General features: G+C 41.9%; 1 protein-coding gene across 2 annotated transcripts in view; it reads left to right on the top strand.

Moving 5' to 3' along the window:
- Positions 1 to 22,450, top strand: part of RS1 (retinoschisin 1) — a 37,294-nt gene extending 14,844 nt beyond the window's left edge. Inside the window, exons 2-7 of one of the 2 annotated variants that reach the window (XM_081199474.1) lie at positions 478 to 587; positions 12,958 to 12,983; positions 14,958 to 15,063; positions 17,081 to 17,222; positions 18,694 to 18,889; positions 20,431 to 22,450. In XM_081199474.1, the coding sequence (XP_081055600.1) occupies positions 536 to 587; positions 12,958 to 12,983; positions 14,958 to 15,063; positions 17,081 to 17,222; positions 18,694 to 18,889; positions 20,431 to 20,583 (675 nt within the window). In that variant the 5' untranslated portion in view covers positions 478 to 535 and the 3' untranslated portion in view covers positions 20,584 to 22,450. Of the gene's footprint in view, positions 1 to 305; positions 588 to 12,957; positions 12,984 to 14,957; positions 15,064 to 17,080; positions 17,223 to 18,693; positions 18,890 to 20,430 lie in introns of those variants that run through there. The other variant, XM_081199473.1, reaches the window with a different exon arrangement.
- Positions 22,451 to 25,937: the final 3,487 nt, after the last annotated feature.

Here is a 25,937-nt window from a genome sequence, read left to right as displayed (position 1 = left end):
GGCAAGTTATTTTATGTGGGTCCATTAAATTTCTTAAGCGGATGCATATTATTTTCAGCTGTTGTGTGTATCATCTCCAGAGCAATGTGTGTTTGTTAAGGGAAAACCTTAAAGAAAGATAAAAATCCTAGACCTTTCACATTATCCACATGTCAAGGACCTGTCAGACCCAGAAGATTTAACCATGTTTTGTGTGTTTGAATCCCCTATATATCCTTTTATATATCCTTTTATATTTTTAAATGAATTTTTATTTTTTTAAAATTGAATACCACTTTGATATTTTAAAAATATTAAGTGGTTGGTAACCGTTTCTAAAGAAATAAATGTTTTGTGATGCTTAGAAGAACCATTACCCTTGATATTTCCTTCAAAGCTGATTGTAGCTTACTGTAGTGAATTAGTGTGTCTTGGGTAAACCCCCTAAGAGCTAAAAGAGGAAGATGCTTAACGAGACTATGCTTAACTTAATCTCAGCAGAGAAAGCTGTGCCACACAATAAGCAGCCATAGCTGAAAGGTGAAAGAAAATAAAGATGCTTTTCAAGATAAGAAGTGTGGTTCTGTGTCTTCTTTTCTGGTATAAAGGTAAGCACCAATCGTGCCTGTCGGGCATTTAAATTGGTATAATTTGTGAAGATTCTTGTTGAAATTCAAAGGGTGAATTTTATTTTCTAGATAAATGCTGGTGTTTGTAGTTACCCTGCACCAGAGGAAGGGGTGCTGATCTTCTAGTGTGTTTTATCAAATAGCTGTGTGCAAATGCCAAACAGCCATTTTAAAAGTTGCGGAATAAGAGGGAAAGGCCAGAATGTTGCTGGGAGGGACTATGATCCAAAAGACTTCACAGTGCATTTTTACAAGTTTATTTTATTGGAATAGCTATATTGTATGCTATCTCACAAACTGATGTATGAAACTCCTTTTGCTATGTGCCATGAGGGCTGCTGTTCCAAGAAAGTAAGCCTAACGTTCCTTGGGATCACGGAACATGATACATGGTTCTTTGGGTCCTAGCCAAAGCCTAAGAAAAGGATTACTGTTATGATGATCTGCTGAACTGCAAGAATGATTTTTAGCTTATCATTAACCAAAGGTTTGGCTGTGCGCCTCCTGTTAGCAACTGTACTCTTTTCCATGCCATTTTCTAGATGACCCCCCCTAACCCCCAATCTCTCCACAGCCTGTTTGAAAATAATAAAAGGCTTTGGTAAAGCCAATCATATGAACTGTGGAGGGTTGAATGAGCTGTAGACAGTGCAGTGATTAACAGCACAATCCTAAACGTATATATACTTAGAAGTGCCCCGTTAAGTCCAATGGAATTTGTCCCTAGAGAAGTATCTGATTGCATTCGAAAATAGTCACTAACTTCAATATTTGCAGATGTGAAAATAAATGGATTCGGGGTCCTTCCTGACCTTAATTCACCTATTTGTGCCAGATAAAAGCAGTGCTGGCTCTTAGTATAGATGTTTATAGATCTTGGCTGCTGTCCTAAATGTACATAAGTTGGCATAGAATCATCTGCTTCATATGTCCTGAGCCAGCACAAGTGCACTGGAGATCATAGTCTAGCCTTTGAATAGCTAGATGATAAAATCTCTGATTTTCTTAGTACGTTTAAACTAACTAATGGTTAGATTAGTATGCACAAACATCTATTGTATCTCTGTGACTCTGAACATTGTATTCCTTCAGTTATTTGATATCTTTATATTCTTTATTTTGTTTTGTTTATTAAGGAAACTCTGTGAACAAATGTTATAGTCTGTCAAAGTATTTGGATGTGGAGTTGTTTTTCCTGTGTTTTTACTCTGATACTTTCTCTGTGTTTGGGGCAAGAAGAAGGTAGATCTGACTATGCTGGTAGGGTTTGCAGTAGATCGACAAGAGTTTCTGACTCTCTGAGGTTTAAATAGTAGTGACAGTTTAGTTGTTTTTAAAAATAGGCTGCTTTGACAACAAAACACTCAGGTTTTGAAACTTCTGCGTGTGAAAGAACTGAGTTCAGTTCTGGTAATGAGAATGTCACTGGGCTGCGCATATCCTCAGAGGCACCCTGGTCCAAAATTGCAAGTGAACAGAAGCCTTCCTGCAGTCACAATTTTAAAAATAAAGTAGATCTGCCCAGCTTGAAGTCTGCTCACCTCTGCTCTATACTGCTGTGATTTCAACATTACTGCATTTGCTTATCCACATTTTGACGTGTTTCGATGGATGCATCAATGACTATCACGATTAAGTACCATACATTCATATACCAGACTATCATTTTTGACTGAATTACCTGTGGTATCATATGCTTTTCTTAACATTCAAATCCAAAGATTCAACATTCTTTTAGAATTCCCAGCAGTTCCTTTATGTAAAGATAATCACTTTAACTCAGCATCCCAAGAGGTACTGCCAGGTCATTCACATAAGCTGGGAGCAATTATCTTGTTCTTTGTAGTAACCTGCTTATGAGTTCTTTTCCATTTGGCACGCAGCTCAGAGAGGAAACCATCTTCTGCTTTCCTCCTCAGATTAATTCTTTTCTGGTGTGTTACTGTACCATGCACGAAATAGCTTTGTGTGCTGCACAAGGGAGGTTTCTGCTACAAGCAGTATCTAAGCAAACTTTAACCTGAACGCTAATTGAGTGCGAGGGCCAAATTATCTTATTGGTTGAGACTATGGTAGCATAGGGCCTAAGGACAGCACATTATATATTGTCTAACAAAATACACTGTGGTTGGTGGAAGACTTAAGACAGCAATCTTACACACACTTTACTTGAAAGTAAGCCCCATGTACACAGTGGGATTTAACTTCTATGAATGCATGCACAGAACTGCACTGTAAATTCTACTGCAAGATAAACCGAAAAACAATTTGGGTTGATTTCATCAAATTTCCTACTTCTATCCTTAAGTCCAGGCTATTGTCTGGATCCTGCCACCACAATCATTTCCAAGTAAGTAAATGGCAGAAGGCGATTATATGTGATGAGTTTGCAGCCAAAATGTGTTGGCTGATGCAGTTGTGGGTTTACCTAAAGGTCTAATGGGCTTGGGTAAAGAACAACAGTGGATGAGAAGGATGAGAAAACAGAAATGCCTGCTTCTTGCACCAAGCAACTGCAATGAATTACAGGGCTCTTGGAGCCAGGCTCTCTGAGATGGGACTGATTTTCTGCATCCATTTCAGGCCCAGTTTGAGCACTGAAACTGCTGTTGTTACATCATACCTTTGTTGAGAAGGATACAGGGTGTGTGTGTGACCCTGTTGTTGTTCTTGATCTCATACAAGTTTTCAATATTTCTAGCATCCTTCTAGAACATCTGAGTTGGGAGTGGGCAGTAATGTTTTGGTTCCAGTCCTGCTTGGTTGAGGGAATTCCAGAAGGTGGTTCCTGTTTGGTCCCTTAGAGCCTGCAGTCTAGCGTTCCACAGTGTTCAGTCTTATTCTCCAGCTATTCAATATCTACATGAAACTGCTGAGTGGGGTCAATAGGGGTGGGAAAGAATTTAGATTCAGTTTGCATTTAAAGATGAACCTGAACTTAATATTGGAGAAATGAGAAACGGGCAGGGAGGGGTACAAAACTGATAGATTCTGCTATCCCTAGTAATCCAAATTTTTGGAGTATGTTGCCATCAGTATGCTGATGACATGCCCATTTGTTCATCCTTTTCTTCTCAAGGAGGTGTAGGGGTAGATGTGCTGAACTGGGGGTTGACCATGGTAATCAACTGGATGAGACCCAGCAAACTGAGGCTTAATCCAAATAAGGCAGTGAAACAGGTTAGTAGGTGGTTCTTTGGTCAGGATAGTTTGGTGTGCAAGTGGTTCTGCGTGGGGCTGGACGGGTTATAGCTGTATGAATTTTATACTGTAAAGCATTTTGAGATTCTTTGGTAGAAAGCAATTAACAAAATAAACAAAAACTAGGAACGCTAGGCTAAGTTTTACTCAGAGTAGACCCATTGAAATTAATATTGGCAAAGTTAGGTAGTTCTATTCTGAGTAGAACGTAACTGAATGCCACCCACTGACCTGAGTATTGCCTGTTTGTTTAAAAGGCTTCTATATAATATGGTAGTCAATGAACAGAAGTATTACAAAACCTTTCGACGCTCTGCCCCCCCCCATCTAAAAAAATAAATGCCAATAATTGCAACATTCAGGGTGGAGGGAAACACATTTTTAAATAGGAGTGCCTACTTTTTTTGCAGTACTTGATGATACAAATATGCTTTTAACACACTTCACAGCAATGTAAAGTGCTTACAAATATATATCTGCAGGGTGTTTTAGTAAATTTGTATACCACATCCCCAATATTCCCAAGGTGAATACGTTGAGAAATGGGGGGGGGGGCACAGGAAGAGACAGTCCACTTTGCCTTTTTTGTGTGCAAAATGGAAAGAGCAAATGAAAGATCAAATTTAAACCTCCTGTCCTAACAAGCTTTGCCAAGGCAATTGGGGACCAAGTATGGCAAAATTATAATCTGTCAACTCATCTGCCTTTCAACGGGGGTTGGTTGACAGAGTAAAATGTTGCCTAAGTACCGTACATCCCATCCTGATGCATTCCACCTTTTCAGCACTGGTTGAGAAGTGCTGACACTGATGAGGAAGCTGGAAGGTGAGTGGGAAGTAAAAGGAAAAGATCGTCGCTTCTTTCCTTCAACTCATTATATATGAAAATTGCATTATACACAAGGACCCGGCTAAATGTAATCATATCAGCAGCCCCATTGAGTCAGATGAGACTTTTCATTTGCTTTGTGCAAGCGCTTTATTGAATCAAAGTAGTATACTTCATACATTCTAAAGATTAATTATTGAGGAACATTTATGTAATGGAAGATTTTTTAAAATAAAAAATTATGACAACCAGATATTTTGTAGAGGCAGTTATTTGGATATTTTTGTTTCTAATTCCAAACATCACCAACACCCTTATAAAGTGTACAGTTCTGGCCAGAGAAAGAGTTGGAAAGGGTTCCAAAAAGGTCAACCAAAATAATCGAGGGGGTGGAGGAAAGGTTACATTGGGGTGCTATCAAATTATGATGGGGTAGAGAAAGCAAATAGAGGGGGGAAATTCCCCTCTCATCACAGTGGACATCAATTGAAGCTGAATTTTGGAAGAGTCAGGACAGATAAAAGAAAGAATTCCACTCAGTGCATACTTAAACTACGGAATTATCTTCTAAAAGAATTATTGGTGACAACCAACTTTGATTAGACAAACTCATGGAGGATAAAGGCTATCAATGGTGCTGGAGGAGACTCTTGAGAGTCCCATGGACTGCAAGATCAAACCTATCCATTCTTAAGGAAATCAGACCTGAGTGCTTACTGGAAGGACAGATCCTGAAGCTGAGGCTCCAATACTTTGGCCACCTCATGAGAAGAGAAGACTCCCTGGAAAAGACCCTGACATTGGGAAAGATGGAGGGCACAAGGAGAAGGGGGCGACAGAGGACGAGATGGTTGGACCGTGTTCTCGAAGCTACGAACATGAGTTTGACCAAACTGTGGGAGGCAGTGGAAGACAGGAGTGCCTGGCGTGCCCTGGTCCATGGGGTCACGAAGAGTCGGACACGACTAAACAACTAAACAACAACAACAAAGGCTATCATTGTCTACTAGCTGAAATGTCTTTGTTCTGTCCTCACTGCTGGAGGCAGTATGCCTCTAGAGGCAAGTTCCTGGGATTCCCAAGTCACGTGACTACGGTTGCCCCTCACGTCTTGCTTTTAGGCTTCCCACAGGCATCTGCATGGCCACTGTGAGAACAGGACGTTGGGCTACGTGGATCATTGGCCTGATCACACAGGCTCTTCTAATCCAACAGGTTCTTAAAAGCTATTTACAATGTACATCTGATTATGTTAGACAGAAATTAGTCACTGTGTTGTTCTATGTGTCAGTTACTTTGGCCACTTTCTATATCGGTCTGATTAAGCGCAGGGACTTGGGAAGTAAGTAGCACCCAAAAATTGGCACGCTCTGTTTCCCCTTTCTATAGTGTTTCGCTTTTTTAAAAAAACCATACTATAAAACCTGCTTCCTGCCTGCAAACCCATCTCCTCTGCGTTTCACTGACTATGGCAAAGGCCCAAATTGCTCATTCATTTAAAGGCTTTGATTTCTATGCCATACACTGTGGGTTAGCGAGAGGGATGAAACCCACTGCAGGAGATCAAGCCTGGTTTCGACTCATCAGTTGTGTTTTGGAGGCTGCCTTTAAAAGCCCTGTGTGGCACAATCACTTAAGGGGCATCATGGTCATATGCTTGGGTGAATTTGACTATGCCTTCCAAAATCCAGATATGCTAAAGAGAGGTAAAATTGGTCTTGTCATGTAGCTGGAAACTATGGATAACTGACTCACCAAGATTACTGAAGCTTCCACAGGGTATATGGTTAGCATGCTGGGTTGTTAAATTCCTAGCTTATCCTTTAACTCATTGGTTGCCTTTAAACATCAACATGCCACACTTGTCCCTATTTACCACTCCCTAATTATCAGTCCCCTGTCCCTGCTAAATGTTCCATTCCTATTTTTGGGTTTTGGGGGATACCATGTGTTCCCTGTCCATGGCGTGTTGCATGAGCAGGGCTAAAGAATTTAGCATGTACGAAACTTGGACACTAACACTCATTGGGCATGTAAGGCCGTACAGGCAGTCTGTAGTCACCACCCCCTGTCCTTGAAGCCCTTGCACATAGATAAGATAAGATAGTATCTTTATTGTCATTGCCCCCTTCGGGGACAACGAAATTAGACAGCAGGGGCGCTGGCTTGGAATGGCCAGAGGTGAATGCTCTGCTGTGTAGCAATGGACTTGACCTTTAAAGTCCTAAACGGCCTCGGCCCAGTACACCTAAAGAAGCGTCTCCACCCCCATCATTCAGCCCAGACACTGAGGTCCAGCTCCAAGGGCCTTCTGGTGGTTCCCTCCCTGCGAGATGTGAGGTTACAGGGAACCAGACAGAGAGCCTTCTCAGTAGTGGTGCCTGCCCTGTGGAACGCCCTCCCATCAGATGTCAAGGAAATATGACTTTTAGTAGACATCTGAAGGCAGCCCTGTTTATGGATGTTTTTAATGTTTGATGTTTTATTCACTTTTTTGTCCTCTGTTGGGAGCCGTCCAGAGTGGCTGGGGTATAAATAATAAAATTATTATTATTATTATTAGCTCAGGCTGGCAGTGTGCTCTTTCATGCCACATGCAACATTTGAAGAGGGGGAAGAAACCAGCATGGACAAACATCAGATGTGCTCCCTGAGAGATCATGCACCCTCTCTGCCTCCACTGCTTGGTCTAGGTCACCTGTTTCAGGAAGCTTTTCGTCTGCCTTCTGCTTGAATTTTTTGTTGTTGTTGGTGTCCTCCTGTTAGCTGTATTATTTCTTCCAGTTTCTGGTTTTTTTATAATTGTTCTGTGGTTTTTACTGTTTACATTAGGAGCCTTGAACACTTCATTTGAATTGGACAGGTGGGATATTGGACATTTAGAAATAGATTAAAGGTTGCTTGTGATTTTGTGAAGTTAAATTTGAACCCTTGCTGGCAAGCAACAGTTATTTTCCTGCTGCTCTTTGTGCTGCAATTTTCCTGGAATCTAAAGTTGGAATCCTATATCCATTCACCCAGGAATAACCCCATTGAACTCAATGGGACTTTCTTCAGAGTAAACTTGCATGAGATTACTCTATAAATCATTGTAGCAGATTGTGCATGGCATTAAAAAATTACACACACATACCACTCTGCAAAAGGTCATTAGCTAAGAAGTGCTGTGTGATATTTTAATAGGTTGTGATTACTTCCAAGCACACACACACACACACACACACAGAGAGAGAGAGAGAGAGAGAGAGAGAGAGAGAGCACGCTTTCTTTCAACTAAAAACTACCAAGTTAGACATAGGAAATTTTGAACTGAATTAAGGAGTCTCCATAAGTCAGGCTACAAACATGACTTTGTCCTTATATCTCTAGATCTGTAAGGAAACATCTGTACCAGCTGTTTTTCTCTGGATATGTTCCAGAAACAGCTGGTACAATCTGCACCAGACATTCAGGGCCACATTTCACAGTCATTACTGGGAAGAGAATTCTTCGGTGAACATGAACATCTCTGAAATTGTCCTATGAACATTCTTCAGCAAGAGCTTTTGTTGAGAGTTTGAATTTATCTCCATAGCTGCTGAAATGTCCATTGCATGCAATATTATTTTATTATGCAATACTTGTAATTTCTTAAATTTATAATTATGTAAATATTTGAATATACATCAGATTAAGAGAATGAAGACTGAGACAGTATAGGGAGTCATCAAAATGATAGAAAAGTGATTGTTGGTCATGGAATACTGGAGTGATGTTTAATGCAATGTCAAGCGAAGTTTTATTCAATTTAGTTTGCTAGAGTATAACATGCTTTGCAAGTATATTGAACTGTACATCCCCCTTACTTATTTACTAATGGCATAGTTGGTGACCTGTTGATAATCACAGCAGCGGCCATGACTCTTGCTTGCAACTTAAGTAAGCATCAAATTTCCACAGCATTTGGATTTCAAGGCATGTCTATTTTGTAGGTAATTGATGCCAGGGCAAGCGGTCCAGAGGTCAGAAGACGGAGGGTGTTTAAGACCAACTGCCTGCAGGGCTGTACTGTACTATGGAGGCAATTATAAATTACCCAGGCTCACATCTGACCTATATTTCATAATCTAATTGAGACATGTCCTCTAGATTTTAAACTGACGATTCTGTCCCTGCTAAGCACATGACCTTACATCCCCAAATTAGCCACTCTTCAGGTCCTGACCCCCTTTTATCAGACTGTGGTAATTTTAGCATTTATTCTGGCAGGACGTACGTGTGTGTGTGTGTGCGCGCACACACACTCTTTCCATGAAAAAGCAGCCAGTGAAAGAAAAAGAAAACCTCATCGACTGAGAAAATGTTCATTAGCCTGAGGTCTGCTTCCCTTGGTTAATTAATGTGACTTGTGATTGGAACGTGTATTGGGTGCAGCTAATTTATCACTAAGCTACGATTGACTACTTTTGAACAGAGAGGAAGGGGGTACACGGTGTAACATTTCTCTGCTGAAGCAATTTTTACCACACAAGATTTCCCCCCTCAGAAGAATGTTCGTGTGAACATTCCAGGTTGTGCTTTTAAACAAATAAACCATAAAGTTATAAATGATACAACAATAAAATGAATGAAGTCAGTTTTGTTTTTTAAAAAAATGCCTCTGAATACGAGCTTTCTGTGATACCAGCTTGAGCCCCACAATGGAAGAAGTGCAAGATATGCATATGCATCTTCTTTTAAAAACTTTTTCCCCAATTTCACCCCCAATTCCTTATTTACCGTATTTTTTGTACCATAACACTCACTTTTTCCCTCCTAGAAAGTAAGGGGAAATGTCTGTGCGTGTTATGGAGGGAATGCCTACAGGTGGCATGCCTACGGATTTTCCTCCTCTAAAAACTACGTGCGTGTTATGTTCGGGTGCGTGTTATAGAGCGAAAAATACGGTACTTCCTTTTCACCAACATAATGTTCCATTCGGAATCGGATAGCCACTGATGGACTGAATGGTGGTGCCAGGTTTCCTGCCTCTGCAGAACCACAGGGTGGGAATAGAAATGGCAAGCTTTCTTATTTAAGCTGTGAGGAGAACTCCACCTCACAATTTACACTTAACTCTTACTGAGAGTACAAAATTGCCCTTGGGTAACACACACCACTGAGTCAATTCATCCTCCCGCTGTAATCTCTGAAGCTGCAAATGGAGAGGCCCAGACTGTTATCTGAGGTCACATTCTTGAGGATGTGCATTGCCTAAATACAGCTCTTCCTCACTGGAGGCTCAAGAAAAGTGAGAGCCAGGATTTTATTGCACCAGGAGAAAGTGCAGAAGTACAGACCTAAGTCTCCATGGCTTTTGGTGGGCTTGGAAGGCAGAACTAATGGATAAACATACTAACCCTGTGGGCACTATGATGCTCAGACACCACTCTTATCAACTGTAAGGCTTCCAGCCCCGCCATTAAAAAAATGTATATATATTTAAAGCACTGTCTTTTGAAGAACATTTGTTGTTCTTGCTTGTATCATACTATGTAGAAGAGGTATTGAACCTTTGTAGCCCACAGGAAAACTGGACCGTCTATCATGAGCAACACATGCACCGCAGCTAAGCACACAACACAACTTATTGCAATGGCTACATTGCAATAGGTGGGGGGGGAGGGTAGCAGGAAAGGAGACTCCGTGGGTACCTGGAAGCCCATGTTGGTGACCTCTGAACATATTTAGTTTATGACAAGAACCCTTAGGTTATGATGAGAGGCCCTAAAGATAATCCAGTAAAATTGCTATTGTTATCAGCTGGGCAACTGGTTGACGTATCTTAAGTCTGATTTGTATCTTGTAGTCCTTTGCTGCTGCTGAGCACCTTGTGTCACTACAGTTGTAAATGCTGTGCTAGCCGCTGACCTCCACTTCTTGAATATCGTGGGGGAAAATAACTCCACCTGACAAGGTCAGTTGCATTGGAGACACCAGAAACACGATCTCTGGCAGTTCATGTCCTCCCGGCTTTCACATCAATATTCAGCACAATGACACAGGTGTGTGAGAGAGTGTGTAGAAAAAACAACAGTCCAACTTGCATTACGTAAATATATTTATAGCTCATGAACAGAAGGGGGGAGTCCATTAAAACTATATTTACATATATTATTTTTCTCAACAATCCTACAATCTATTCTGATTTGTAAGATTCAGGCCATACAAGGACATTGTCGACATCTTCCCATTTGATTCCAAAAATATCCCTTGGACTCTCTGGAAACTCCTGGGTTCTGCTTGTGAATGTGTGCCTTCATTGATCTTTCATATGGCCTTCATTGATCTCAGAATAGGAAAAGTACTTCTAGTGCTCATTAAAATTCCATTAACGGAATCTCCTGCGCGCACACAAATCAGGCATTAATAGGATCCTAGCAACAGGGATAAACACTCTCTTCTCCCCCCTCCCCAGCCATTCATAGTGAGGAAAGGTCTGATTGCCGATATGGGAACATGGTATTTGTCATGTGATTCCTGATTGACTGGAGTCACCTGATGAAGAAAAATGCTGTGGGGGTGGAAAAAGACTTGGTGCTGAAGCACTAACAAATGAAATTGAAGATATGTACTTGCTTAAGGGTATCTGTTTCCCCTAGAGCACTTAGGGAGCCTGAAAGATAACAACCTGCATTATAACTAAAAATAAATTAGAGGTCACTGTGGAATTGTTGTTTGTCTGAATCCACTTTTTGTTATACTGGGATTTTGTATTACTCAATCTATGTTGGCTTCAGACAGATGTGAACCAATTGTTATGATAAAGCCCAGCAGGTTTGATCATGAGGGGAATAAAATGGGTATGAGGATTTGAAGAGAATATGTGGTAGATTTTCTGGGGCTGGGGCGAGGGTGAGACTTTGAGCTTAGGGGATCTGTTTTATTTTTATCCTAAAACCCCAAGATTCACCAACCAGATCCTGGTGCAAAAGGTGGAAGTAAAGAATTCTGAGCCCATAGATGTAGGGTTGGTTCCCAGAACTGAACAGACCTCAGTCCTTCCACAAACACATCTGCCTTCCTGGTTAATTGGGGGTGTGAATAGTTCTTTTGTTGCTGCTGTTGTTAAACAGATGAGACTCAGAAATCTGTGCTGATCTACTGCAAATGACACAGAGATACTTGTGTAGATTCAGATCTACCTTCTGCCCACTCTTATGGTAGAGGAATACATAGTCAAGTTTTGAGTTGGCAGAGAAGGCAGACAGGATACATCACCCACCTAGATCTACGTGTTGCCTGAACCATCACACTTTAGGTATTTGCACAATTTTCCATGCTGTGTAAACATATCACCAGTGAACACTAACCGCATGGCACCTGTGGTCTCTGACTGCAATAGGCATGGATCAGTGCTAACTGGATTTCCTTGATATGGAGCTATGCAGCTTCTACTGTTGCCTCTTTAGTTTTCTTGATTTTCTTATCTCCCTTTAAACCACCTTGTGCCAAAGTGGGCAGTAACCCATGAAACCTCCATCAATTTGTTAGTCTTTAAGCTACCGCAGGATACTTGGTGTTGAAAAAATAAAGATCAAAATGCTCTGGATTAGAGTTCCTTATGTACTCTGATTGCACACGCAGAGTTTTCCCTACAAGCAGGATCGCACCTTTATATGGTCGTCTTTGTGTAGATGGAGATACACTATACATTGCTATGAATGGGGAAACCTTTCCCATCAAGGAACCTCTGTATGCATATCAGATCCCTACGGTCCAGAACAGGTATGGGGAATCTCCAGATGTTGCTGAACTACAACTCCCATCATCCCTGGCTCTTGGCCATGCTTGCTGGAGCTGATGTTCAGTAACATCTGGAGAACCAAATGTGCCTGACACCTGGTTTAGAAGGAATTGTTGATTTGAGGCAGGTGCCATCTTGGGACCTTCCAGCTGAGGCTGAGAGTTGTAGTCCAAAGCATCTGGAGTGCCCTGGGTTGGCTAAGGCAGCTCCTCATAGTGTGGGAAGAGAGAGGTAAGAAACTAAGTTAAGAAACTTCAGGTAGGAAAACATATCCAGCCAGATTTGATTAACATTAGGGAGTTTGGAGTACACTTCTTCCTTGGGCTCTGGCTAATTCATAACAAACAGCTTATGCAAAGTACAATTTTCTCCATTTTTGCTTCTGCCCACAGTTTGTCATCCATTGCAATGCGGTACTTCATGATGCATGAGCAACCATGTGATTCATTTCCATGCCTTTTCCCATTCATTTCAGTGCCTCACGAGTTATCACTATGCTTTTAACTGTCGTTTTCTTGTCGTTTCCCACCATGCTGCGTTATCTCGCCTGTACAGCCGTGCTGGCATTGTCACCAGCAGAGGTAGGCCCTTTAAACTTCTTTCTATAATATCCAAATATTTTTGGAGCGTTATCCAGACCTGTGCTGACCGTTCCAGCACTCACTGATTAGAGTATAGTATTAGTATTTATGTTTTCAGGTCATTTAGTCCTTGGATGATTTCTGGCAAATATTTAACAGCACACCCCTCCAGTGTTTGCATAGTACCAGAACACATCTTTCCACCGCAGAAGCAATATTGTGAACTTGCTTTAAACAAACTCATATTTGATGCCATGTCAATAGACTGTGCAACTGGACAGAGACGCTGTACCAAATGGATCTTTCGTTATTGCTTTTGTTGTTTTTATTAGTCCATTTCTATCCCGTTCCTTCAAGGAGCTCAAGGTGACATGCATGTCTCTCCCCCACTCTCCATCTTACTTCCATAAACACCTTGTGAGGTCAGTTAGGCTGAGAGATGGTGACTGTCCCAAGGTCATCTAGTGAATTTTGTAGCAGAATGGAGATTTATTCAACAGTTTGGACCTAGAGTGACATACCTTACCTACCTACTCCCATATCCACACATGCATATATATTTTTTATCAGCTTGCCTTGCAAAAGCGCCCCTGCAGAACAACCACTTTTAGGACTGGGGGGTGCACCACTGGATTCGTACCTTGGATTGTATCCTACCTAAGGAAATGTCAGCAATGTGCATATTCATATGCTTGCAACAACCAAATCTTATATCATTCTGATTTTTTTGTTTCCTTCTGACTCACTCAGCCTCTTGAAAACATCTTTGCTTTTATGATACCATAAAAACTTTAAATGCTTTCCTACACAAGTAGTTTGCATAATGCTTGGCCCTTTCCCCACAAGGTACCACAGCTAAGCTGCTGCACGTTGCCGTATACTGCCTGCCATCTATCTGCCTGCTTCCCTTTCCTGCCTGCAATGATTAAATGATAATTCCTTGGCCATGAGGGCAAGTTGTATGGCCTGCTGCCCATTCTCTACCACGCTTTGTTATGATGCCATCAGGGTGCACTTGGTATCTTAGTAATGCCAATTTCTTTAAATGTACATGATTAATTTCACATCTTGTTCTTCCCCTTGCTTTTAGAAGCTTTTTTTATTATTATTTAAACTGAGAGCTGCACACCTGCCCACACAAACTGCAGTGTTTCACATTAGCTTTGGTAGTTATTTAAGCAAGAAGAGAGGAGGGATTTTGGGTGGGCAGGGAGGAGAGAAGCAAAGCCTGATAACGACTGCCATGGTGTCTAGCAACACAGGAAGCTGCCTTAAACTCTGAGTCTGACCATTGTCTCACCTACCTCATCTAGCAACTAACTGGCAGTGACTCTCTGGAATTCCATTCTGGTGATGCCAGGCTTGAACCTAGGGACTTCTGCATGAAAAGCAGTTGCTCTATCGTAGAGCTATTGCTACCTCAAGCTGTTATTGCTTAAAGAAACATAAAAAAATCATCAAAAGTAATACAAAAGAGCCATCTGCAACTTGCAACATGAAATTAAATGTAGGGAACTGGTCAATTTATACCGTCAGTCCAATTAATATGCAAATAGGTCTCTGCTCAGTATTTTGGCTTCTCTAGCAAATAGAGCAAAACAGATTTCTGATGAATTGCACTGTTTCCCAACTTTCTCTTGGCCACTGCAGAGAATCTGCCCGATATTTCTAAAATAAAAGCTTGTACTCAATTTGTACTCAAATTGAGAAACCTAGTAAGTAACAACAGATATTCTTCACAGAAGATTAGCTCTGAGACTCCTCTACATAAAAGCATAGTGCCCCTTAGGAACTTATATTCAGGTATATAGCAGTCATTGGCATTCATCATCCTACACTTTGAGCTGTCCTTTGTTTCTATGTCAAAATGGCGGCAATTTGGACTTGCTGTGTTGGCCAGTGGAAATGGCAGGGATTAAGAGAACAGGGTTTACACCAGTTTGCTTCTTTCCTTCTTCTTTTCTGCTCTGTTAGGATGACAGACTGGAACACTGGCACAGTAAAGCCTGCAAATGTGATTGTCAGGGAAGTCCAAATTCCGTATGGTCCTCGGGGACAAACAATCTGGAATGCATGCCAGGTAAGAACTTTTGACTGATCATGGCTTCTAGCACAGGCCTATATTTACTTAACCTGTGAGTAAGGCCTCCATCGCAGCCACCCAAAGCCAGTTTTAATTTAAAATAAATAAATCTTCAGCACTTTTTCAGGAGAAGGCTTGGGCTTTGCCACACCCAGGGGAACAGAATCCCAATGTTGAAGGAAAGTCACTGAGGACACCACTACCTATGAGGGAACTGGAGAACTCGTCACCCTCCAGATTCCAACTCTCATCAGCCCCAAGCAGCATGGCCCATGGGAGTTGTAGTTCAGCAACATCTGGAAGGAGGTTTAACCCTTCCCCAGCTGTGAGCACCTTCCCGCCCCACAATATGACAATTACAAAGAAAAGCTCCTAAGTTTAAATTGCTGCTTAGAAGCGGATTTCCATTGGGATGGTAGCTGGGAAATGATCACACCTTATTACCCCGTGCACTGTGGTCCTGATAAAAGCTGTATCACCTACACTTAGCATTTAAGATGGGGAAGGTGCAGATGAAGCTTTATGTTACGTATTTAATGCAACCCTTAAATGATAATGTGTCATTCACTCTCTCTCACCCCCCCAAATCTAATGACAGTAATTTGATTCTTGTCTTTGCAAAATTTACTTGTGTTAAATTTTGCAGGATTCTTTAAAAAATAAATGCAACCCTGTAATTTTCCACCATCTTCATTATAACTAAAACCACATAGTAGTATTAGCTGAGAAAGAGTTTCACCTTCAAATGCCATATTACAGAGAAAAGATATACGGTGGTAGAAACTAGGCAGGGATGCCATTCTAATGCACAGCGCACAGAGAGACTTCTAAGGTCAATGGTAACAGCATTAAATAATTTAACTGACTTGGTCCATCAGTCCCCAGACATCTGTCTGGTAATTTCTTTCTCCACGACAGTTTTCTAGAACAGAAGGTTACCTCCTAAGTATATTATGATTGTGTTAGCTAGAGATTAGTGCTACTAAAAATAAAACACTCGTTTCTTGTAAACATTGCAGGCAATTCAGCCCAGTTTTACTTAACATAGTTTGCAAGACTTCAACACATACCGTCACTGTGATTTCCATGGTGATGGAGACTACAAAATATGCCCTCATTACAGGGAGTTCATGGGTAGTATCAAAATGAAAGTGGTGATTAAGGAGGGGTAAGAAATTGGATTCAGTTTGTATTTAAAGGCAAGCCTATCTCATTCACACTTCTCAGAATTTTGCAATGCGCTTCTCCAGCCAAGCAATACATACAAAAGTTTGTATACCAGAGTAAATTGTGCAAAATAAAAAATAAAAATGCATCCAGCCATAAACATAGCATTCCAAAATGCATTGCATTAGGGAAAAATGGGTTTGCAAAAGTTATTTGGCAAAATCACATACAAATATGAAATTTGCACTAATATGCTGATGAGTTTTCATGAGGTTTTTTTTTTTTTAATTCACCAACTGATGTGGAAATGTGGAGAACTGATACTGAGAAACAGTGTGAAACCAAAATTGACATATTCCTCCATCCCTAGAGGCAATTCATACAAAAGGGCAACTCCATGCAGGTCCAACACAGCACAATTCTGACAGTGGCCTCCCACATTCCCAAGGCAATTTTGTGTACCTTTGTTTGGCTGGTGAAAGTATGCAGGCATCATACTTTCTGTGGGCTAGGAAAGCAATGTTACGGACTCAGAAATCAACAAAAGGAATAGAGGAAACAAAGCAGCCCAACTTCTACTCTTCCTAAATGCTTCAGTCTACTAGTAAAACAAAGTCTGCATCTCACCCTCTGTAAGAGAGCCTTAGGGCCAGGGAATCCATGGCCTCTCTGATGCTATTGAACTCCAACTCCTATCAGCCCCAGCCTGTATGGCCAGTGATCAGGGATGATCGGAGTTGATATCCATCAACATCTGGAGGGCCAGACGTTCCCCAGCCCTGAGATAGAGAAGGAGATTTTTGTACTTGTGCACACTCTTTTGAAAATGTTTGTTGTTCGATTACAGAATGTCCCTATCACAAGCCACTTGGTTTTGAGTCAGGAGCTGTTACTCCAGACCAGATAAGCTGCTCCAGTCCAGAGCAGTACACTGGATGGTACACTTCATGGATTGCAAACAAGGCCCGGCTTAACGGGCAAGGTTTTGGGTAAGCAGCACATCTTCCTCCTAATGTTTTGACCAGCAAAGAGTCAGCCAGACACTATGTAAAACTCTCTCTCTCTCTCTTTCTAGAAGTCTGCTCAATTACCTCTGCTCTTTGTCTCACCTGCTTTTTGCTGTTGTGCTGATCTACTTCCTCCTGGTTTTTGTTCCCCCAGCTGTCGCTTCCTGCCAGCCACCATGTCAACAAGTTATTCTTCCTGCTGGCTGTATTAATACATTTTGATACGGCTCCTCTAAATTACATATTTCTTGAGCATTTGCTCTAATTTGCTTGTGCAAAGTTTATGCAGAGGTTAGATTATAGCTAGTTTTTATGGAGCATTCCTTCTCACTTGTTTGCAGGGAGATTATATGACAATGAGCATCCACCCTGCATTCCTCTTGGTTTGCTTGCAGGTTGTGTATATAATGTGCCAGAAAGGCATATAGTGTACATTTCCTTGCCATTTTCCTAATGCAACCAAATAGTTGTGCTAGTGCAAGGATTAGTGCTAGTGCAACAGGATTTCCTTTCCTTCCCTTCCCCCCATATGCCCTGTGCCATCCCAAAATATGCTCCAGAGAATTAAGGGAACCCCAAGAACAGATTTAGGGGGTGGACAGGGCAGAGGAGAGGGGGAGAACACTCCGTTGTGCAAGGAGAAATCCTTTTGCTAATGGATCATGCTCTGGTATAGCCGGTATAGCTCAGCTGGTAGAGTGTGAGACTCTTAATCTCAGGGTCGTGGGTTCAAGCCCCATGTTTGGCAAACGTTTCCTGCACTGCAGGGGGTTGGACTAGATGACCCTCATGGCTCCTTCCAAATCTAAGATTCTATGATTCTCATCAGTCCACCAAATAATTACATGATTCCTTAACGCTACTTTGAATACAACAGGCTGTTTCTAGAGTTTTTGCCACACTAGGGTGATGGAGCATCTTAATCCGCTTTAATTGTACAATTCTAAATTCCATAGTATGTTCTTGAACTCCTCCCTCAAACTAGGCCCTATGCAGAGGGAGGTGCGGAAGGGGCGCAGCCAGGTACACTTGCCCTGGGCCTCAAAGGGCTAAGCTGGCCAGTTGGCCGCACCAGGGACCAGCTCCTTTTTTGGTTTGAGTTTCTAACTTTATTCTAAGAACACTCCCTCCTGAGGCCTCAGGGCACTGCACAGGCCTGCTTCAAACTCTTGGCAGTCTGGAGCTGCCTTTCATCCCACCTACATTGACTCACCGAGGGTATTACACATAAATCAAAATGGCAAAATGTGGAGTTAAGAGGCACAGGCGCAACCGCAGCAAACGAGTCTGAGCGCTGCTGCCAAATTGTCCCAGAGAAGTTACTACTAGCATGCCGATGTCGGCTGTAATTGCATACCCCTCCGACCTCAGAGAACACATCTCATTCACTGGCAAGTGTTTCTTTTAGTATAGGACATAACCTTCTATGCCTTTCTCTTGCAACTCTTAACAGGTGTGCCTGGCTCTCCAAATACCAAGACACAAACCAGTGGCTGCAGATTGACCTGAAGGAAATCAAAGTGATTTCAGGAATAATCACACAAGGACGGTGTGATGCAGACGAATGGATGACAAAATACAGCGTGCAGTACAGGACTGACGAGAACCTGAACTGGGTCTATTACAAGGATCAGACAGGAAACAACAGGGTCAGTATGAGATGCATTTTCTGAAGATGTTCCCACATTGGCATTTGTTCAGAACAGAGTGTGTCGAGATGAATAATCCCATTCAAATAAAAATGAATCCTGGTATTCATTGACTTTCAGTACTTGACAATCAAATTTGAGTCCAAGGCTGAGATTCTAAACCCACTTATCTGGGGTTACTTCTTAGTGGTTAAAATCATTTTGTTAAACTCATGTGCGGGACAAGGAATATTCCCTCTTAAAAAATTTATGCACCATACTTCAGTTGATCACCCAGTAAATAAATAGATAAGGAAATAAATCAGAAGGCTGAATGTGTGTGGCCAGCCATCACAACACTCATCTAGGAAGGTTGCCATTGAACTGGCTGCATGTGTGTTTTGACAGATATGGAAATGTCCAGAGGAACCAGTTGCTACATGCAACAACTTACCTACATCTAGAACAGATTAGAGGGTTGAGTTTCCCTGATACTGTTGATAGGGAATCTAGTGGGAGCTAAGCAGTGCCACATTTATTTAGAAAAACGGTGTTTCTGTAATGTGAAATATACTGTAGAAAAAAGCAGAACTTTTAAAGTGTTACGGCACTGGAAATATATTATTTTCTCCTGAGTAAATTGCGGGGGGGGGGGCAAAGGCTGTAAAGAGCACTGCTATGTATAATAGAGGATGTTGCAATGAGTGTGATATTTTTAAGCAGATAGATTCTCATACAATCCACTACTTGTTATAGCTGCTTTCCAAGGTGGCAAAGTCCACACTGAATACCATATTCTGCCACCTCTTTAGCATCTCATCAATTGTCAGTTTTGCTGCACTCAAGTTCAGAATTGAGGAATTCTGAGTACTGTACAAGCTTTCACAACCTGGAGCTTCTAAGCTAATTGCCAGTCGACCCCAAATCTCCTTGAAGTTTGGACTTGCCATGCCTTTTGTTTCACCGATAGCCAAAAGAAAAACGAAAAAAGAATCTGAATAAAATTCTGTGTTAATAGACAACATTTGAATAAAGAATTTGAATGGGAAAGGATGAGAAAAAGAATCTGCATTAGCCTTGATTTCATTACATTGGAGCAAAGTCTGCATTTGTTCTAAACAGAGAAAACTGACAAGAATTACAAGCGACATTTCAGTCGTAAACATTTTTACGCTATGTAGAGCCAATACATTTATGACACTTACTCCTCATTTATACTAGTGGGTTCTTCATGGATTTGACTAGCCATGCTACATGCCAGGATGAAACTACACGCCCTGGAAAGCCTACTATTGTATAAACATAATTCAGCTGTGGAGAAGTTGGTTTATCTCCCAAGCAGAATTTGGCAACATGCACCATGTAATTGCAAGTAATTTGCTTCTAGTGACAGAAACCAGCAGCAGTATTGCTTGGTAAATTAGTGACACAAAATAATTTAAGTCGCTAAATATGTTTCCAACTTACTGAATGCAGAATTAAAGGAAGTTAAGGCCTCGATCCTGTCTTCTGTGAAATAAAATCTGTCCCCACTCCCCGACCTTTCTTTTTGTCTTCTGTAGGTTTTCTATGGAAATTCAGACAGATCATCTTCTGTGCAGAACCTTCTGCGCCCACCCATTGTCTCGCGCTACATTCGCTTGATACCACTTGGCTGGCATGTGCGCATTGCCATCAGGATGGAGCTGCTTGTATGCATGAATAAGTGTGCTTGATGCTAAACTTCAGCACCACATGACATTGCAAGGGAAAGAGATGGGAGGCATTAGCAAGATATAGAAGTACAATGAATAGAATGAGTAGGTTCCTCATGTATCTCAGTGTACTATAAATGTAAGCATTATCCCTTTTGCTGTGACTTGCACCTTCCACAACTATGGAAGCTTTAGTGGAAGTCTAAATCAGGCGTCCTCAACCTCGGCCCTCCAGATGGTTTGAGACTACAGTTCCCATCATCCCTGACTACTGGTTCTGCTAGCTAGGGATCATGGGAGTTGTAGGCCAAAAACATCTGGAGGGCCGAGGTTGAGGAAGCCTGGTCTAAATCAATAGAACCCAAGAGCCCAATTTTGAGATGAAATTAATATCCACATGTCCATGACCCCATGTTGCATTATATTTCCTGTTTCAGCTCCGGGGGTGGGAAGAGTTGGTGGTGAGAGGGAAACGCTTTGACTTGATTTTTATAGAGTTTTGGTTTGTTGCTGTTGTTGTTCAAAGGAAACTGCTGAGTCGTCTCTCTCCCTGTCCCTGCTGAGCATTATTTATTTATTTGTTGTTTGTGAATGGTTTGAGGGCAGGTAGCAAAAATTTCATTATTAAAACAATTACAATATACATTAAAATAGTAAAATAAAACTAGAAGGCAAGTAGCGACAAAGCAACAAAACAGCTGCATTGAACAGCAATTTCAGGAGGAGAGAAGGTGTCTACGCAACAAAAGATCTGGATAAAAAAGGGGCGTTCATTGTTGACAAAACATACAGTGATGGCACAAGACATACCTCGGAGGGGAGGTCCTAGCATTTGCAATATCAAATCTTTGTTGCTTCCTCTAAATTATGATGATTTTTAAGCATTAATAACAGCAGCAAACAAACCATGTATTTCACCATATATACAAAATGACACAAATCAGTGCATGTGCATGAATTGTGTCCTGGAAGGCTGAAAATGTTAACCAGATTTAATCTGCATCATCCTATCCTCTCAGGTTTGAATCTAGCATGTTCATTTCAACATGATAGTATCCCAGATGCTATGCAACCTGTCCAGCTCAGATGGGGCCATGGGTTTCTTCCAGCTGCAGGCAATAAACACCTGGACTGCGACTGATAATTTGACACTGCTTGTCATTCAGCTCAGTCACCCCTATAGGTAAAGGTAAAGGGACCCCGACCGTTAAGTCCAGTCGCGGACGATTCTGGGGTTGCGACGCTCATCTCGCTTTACTGGCCGAGCGAGTAGACAGCTGTCCGCAGACAGCTTCCTTGTCATGTGGCCAGCATGACTAAGCCGCTTCTGGGGAACCAGAGCAGCGCACAGAAATGCCGTTTACCTTCCCACCAGAGCAGTACCTATTTATCTACTTGCACTTTTACGTGCTTTCAAACTGCTAGGTTGGCAGGAGCAGGGAACGAGCAACAGGAGCTCACCCTGGGGATTCAAACCGCCAACCATCTGATCAGCAAGCCCTGGGCTCTGTGGTTTAGACCACAGTGCCACCCGCGTCACCCCCATATAGATACATAATTTAGGAGGTGCTAGGATGTTCTGATCTATCTTTTTTATAGGTTTACAGACACTCCCATTTTATAAATTAAAAAATAGAAATCTTAATTTGTGTTTATTTATCTGTTTATATACCGTTCGACTGTAATAAAACCTCTCTGTGGTTTACAAAACCAGTTACACAATGGTTCAATGTGTGTCACTGTCAGCATATAGAAAATTTCCATTGTATTGTGACTTAAATTTGTTTGTGATGTAAACATGTAGAATTGTGTGTACATAACTATATTCCTTCCTTATGTACATGTGTTAAATGTAAGGGCTTTCAAAATAAATTTAAATCTACACTCAAAAATAAATCCAAAACTATTTTGATGATTTACTCAGTTCTCCTTCTTCGAGCTGATTTGCCACTGTGAACCTGTGCTATTCTCAGAACTCTCCATGGGCCACAATTCAACAGAGTTAAATGCACGTTATACCAATTACAGTGGTACCTCGGGTTAAGTACTTAATTCGTTCTGGAGGTCCATTCTTAACCTGAAACTGTTCTTAACCTGAAGCACTTCAACTAATGGGGCCTCCTGCTGCCGCCACACCACCGAAGCACGATTTCTGTTCTCATCCTGAAGCAAAGTTCTTAACCCGAGGTACTATTTCTGGGTTAGTGGAATCTGTAACCTGAAGCGTATGTAACCCGAGGTACCACTGTACTTCTGTGTTGGGTTGGGGCCTATAGCCTTGATTAACTTACAAAATAAGCTTCCATGTGATTAGTAAATAACTATGTGCTTTGACTTTAGTAACAATCCTATTAGCTGTGATCTTCATTTTGGACTTTGATATAGTCCAGCTGGGTACAGATGGAATTCTGGCTCTGCATGCACTGGTGGCTGGGTCTGTTGCCTGTCGAACCTTGATTGCTCAGTGCAGGTGCTGGTAAGATGACCTGTCATCTTAAGCAGGGATGTACGCAACTCCCTGGCCAGGCTTTCAACTAGGGAAGGAGTATAAATTCTGTTCAGCTCAGATTTAAATGTGAATCTTCCTGGTTCACACCTTCTAAAAAAGTACATTAAACCTGCAACTTACACAGGGGTTGCGTTCTGTAGGGTGACATAGCTTTTACTCACCCACTCTACCCATAGGTGACAGGGCAAACTATAGCGTGTCTTATCAGGACTTTTCCTTTTCTTTGTTCCCCAAGCTGGAAAATAAGAAAGCAGCTTTTCTTTTGGAACTTGGAATTTGAAAAAAAAAATACTTCACAATGCAAAGAGCTATAGTTCAGATTTGGGGTGGAAAGCCAAATTATTATGTTGGTACGGTTTAGATTTCCCAGATAGCATACAGGGATTAAAACAGTGAAAAATATGCATGCATTTCAGTTTTAATGGAGGTGGCTGAAGCAAAATATTTGAAGGCTAGGCTCTTGGGCATCAACGGTAATGAATAATGAATTTGATTCATGGATTGGAAAAGCACTAATTCTTTAAGCTCCAGTTATCGCAGCTTCCCTTAATAGGCTGCTTGAATCCATTGAACATTGTACTCATAGTTATCCCTTCTCACTCTGCAGTTGCTGCTTTAATGTGTTCATATTCAGCATCCCATGGAAGTTTGTTTTTTTAACTGAAATAATTACTACTTACTTTTACAGCTAAGATTTGATATTGAGAATTGGAGCCATCCTGAATTTATCCATCTCATTGGTTTGAAGTGACAGCTTGCTTTTTTCTTTTGCCAAGACTGTGCCCTCCCATTGCTGGACTAGAACTCCCATCATCCATGAGTGTTGGCCGTGCTGTCTGGGGCTGATGGGAGTTGGAGTCCACAACGTCTGGAAGACACCATCTTAGCAACCCCTGGGCTAGCACATTGCAACCATGGGTATGTTGTTGTGGCAGTTCTTGGGCTATTTTAAATAGCCCCTTTAAAACATACCCACACATCGGTGCAAGTGGAATGGCTTCAAATGTAAAACCAAGCCTTCCCCCACTATTCATGTAAATAAGAGCAGGACGACAGCAGTGCACTTTCCTGGGCTATGAGTCATAAAGGTAAAGGTAAAGGTACCCCTGCCCGAACGGGCCAGTCTTGACAGACTCTGGGGTTTGTGCGCCCATCTCACTCTATCGGCCGTGGGCCAGCGCTGTCCGGAGACACTTCCGGGTCACGTGGCCAGCGTGACAAAGCTGCATCTGGCGAGCCAGCGCAGCACACGGAACGCCGTTTACCTTCCCGCTGGTAAGTGGTCCCTATTTATCTACTTGCACCCAGGGGTGCTTTCGAACTGCTAGGTTGGCAGGCGCTGGGACCGAGCAGCGGGAGCGCACCCCGCCGCGGGGATTCGAACCGCCGACCTTTCTATCGGCAAGCCCTAGGCGCTGAGGCTTTTACCCACAGCGCCACCCGCGTCCCACTATGAGTCATAGAATCCTAGAATTGTAGAGTTGGAAGGGACCCCAAGGGTCAACTAGTCCAACTCCCTGCAATACAGGATCCTTTGAATGCTAATACTCTGAACCTGAGCAATGTGTCTTGGTTTAAATGGAATGACAACACTGGCAACCTTCTTTTACCTGGCTCACATCATGTTCAAATTAGGCCTAAATGTCAATTAATCATTGTTTAACATGGCTTTACATACAATATACAAACTACTTTTGTATAACGGAATATGTTCTTTGAACAGCTCATAAGATAAAAGACAATACTGAAAAAGACAAAGGACTATAATTACTGGACAGCCAGTGTGGTATAATGATGATACTGTGGATGAGGACCTGGGAGACCAGGGTTCAGTGTCCTGCCTCCTTTGGTCATGAAGCTCACTAGGTGATCTTAGACTAAAAAGGCACTCAACTCACTCTATAGGCTGAGGGAGCCGGGGTTTGTCCTCAGATAGCTTCCGGGCCATGTGGCCAGCATGACTTAAGCCGCTTCTGGTGAAACCAGAGCAGCACACAGAAATGCTGTTTTATCTTCCCGCCGGAGTGGTACTTATTTATCTACTTGCACTTTGACATGCTTTCAAACTGCTAGGTGGGCAGGAGCTGGGACCAAACAACGGGAGCTCACCCCGTCACAGGGATTCGAACCGCCGACCTTCTGATCGGCAAGCCCTGCCCAACCTACCTCCAGGGTTGTTGGGGGGATTAATTGAGCAGGAAAAGAAGCACATCTGCCACCTTGAGCTCCTTGGAGAAAAAGGTGGGATATGAATGAAATAAAGAAGAAAAATACCATAACAGAAACAAGGAAATACAGCACATGTCCACTTGCCTGCCCCTGCTAGCAGCTCCCAGGTGGCTGAGAAGTTGGCCACCTAGTGACGCAGTTTTCATAAAATCCAATTGTACATAAACAGGGACCTCCCCCCCCCCCAAGAATAAAATCCTAAAAAGGCTACTGAGAAGTTACTCCCATGTAAGGGCTATAGAATTCCAGGTTAAATCATCTATGGCTGATGTAGAGAGGGAGGAAGAGAAAAGTAACATAGAGCAATAAAAGCAGCAGCTGTGGGTTTCTAAAGATAGCTATCTGAGGGGGAAAATATATACGCTTATACGACACAGACCTTTTCCCCCAATAGCATTGGGATTATGGCACCCAAATATAGAAAGTAAGTTGCTGTAGGTAACCAATCATGTTTTATTCATCTGAGCCAGCACTAGATATTAGACAGAAATTCATTTCGGTTCACATTTAAAGGTAAACTTACCATATTTGCACATTCCAAAACAATGTGTGAACTGGAAAAGAGCCAACCTTTCTGAAGTTTGCAATTCAGTTCTCCATTCATGCAGTGCAAACAAAAAACAAAAAAAGCATATAT

The sequence above is a fragment of the Podarcis bocagei genome, assembly GCF_964188305.1.
Source record: "Podarcis bocagei genome assembly, chromosome: 6".
In the NCBI taxonomy this organism is placed as follows: Eukaryota; Metazoa; Chordata; class Lepidosauria; order Squamata; family Lacertidae; genus Podarcis; species Podarcis bocagei.
The sequence above is the reverse complement of the archived record's forward strand: the minus strand, read 5'-3'. Positions and strand labels throughout refer to the sequence as shown.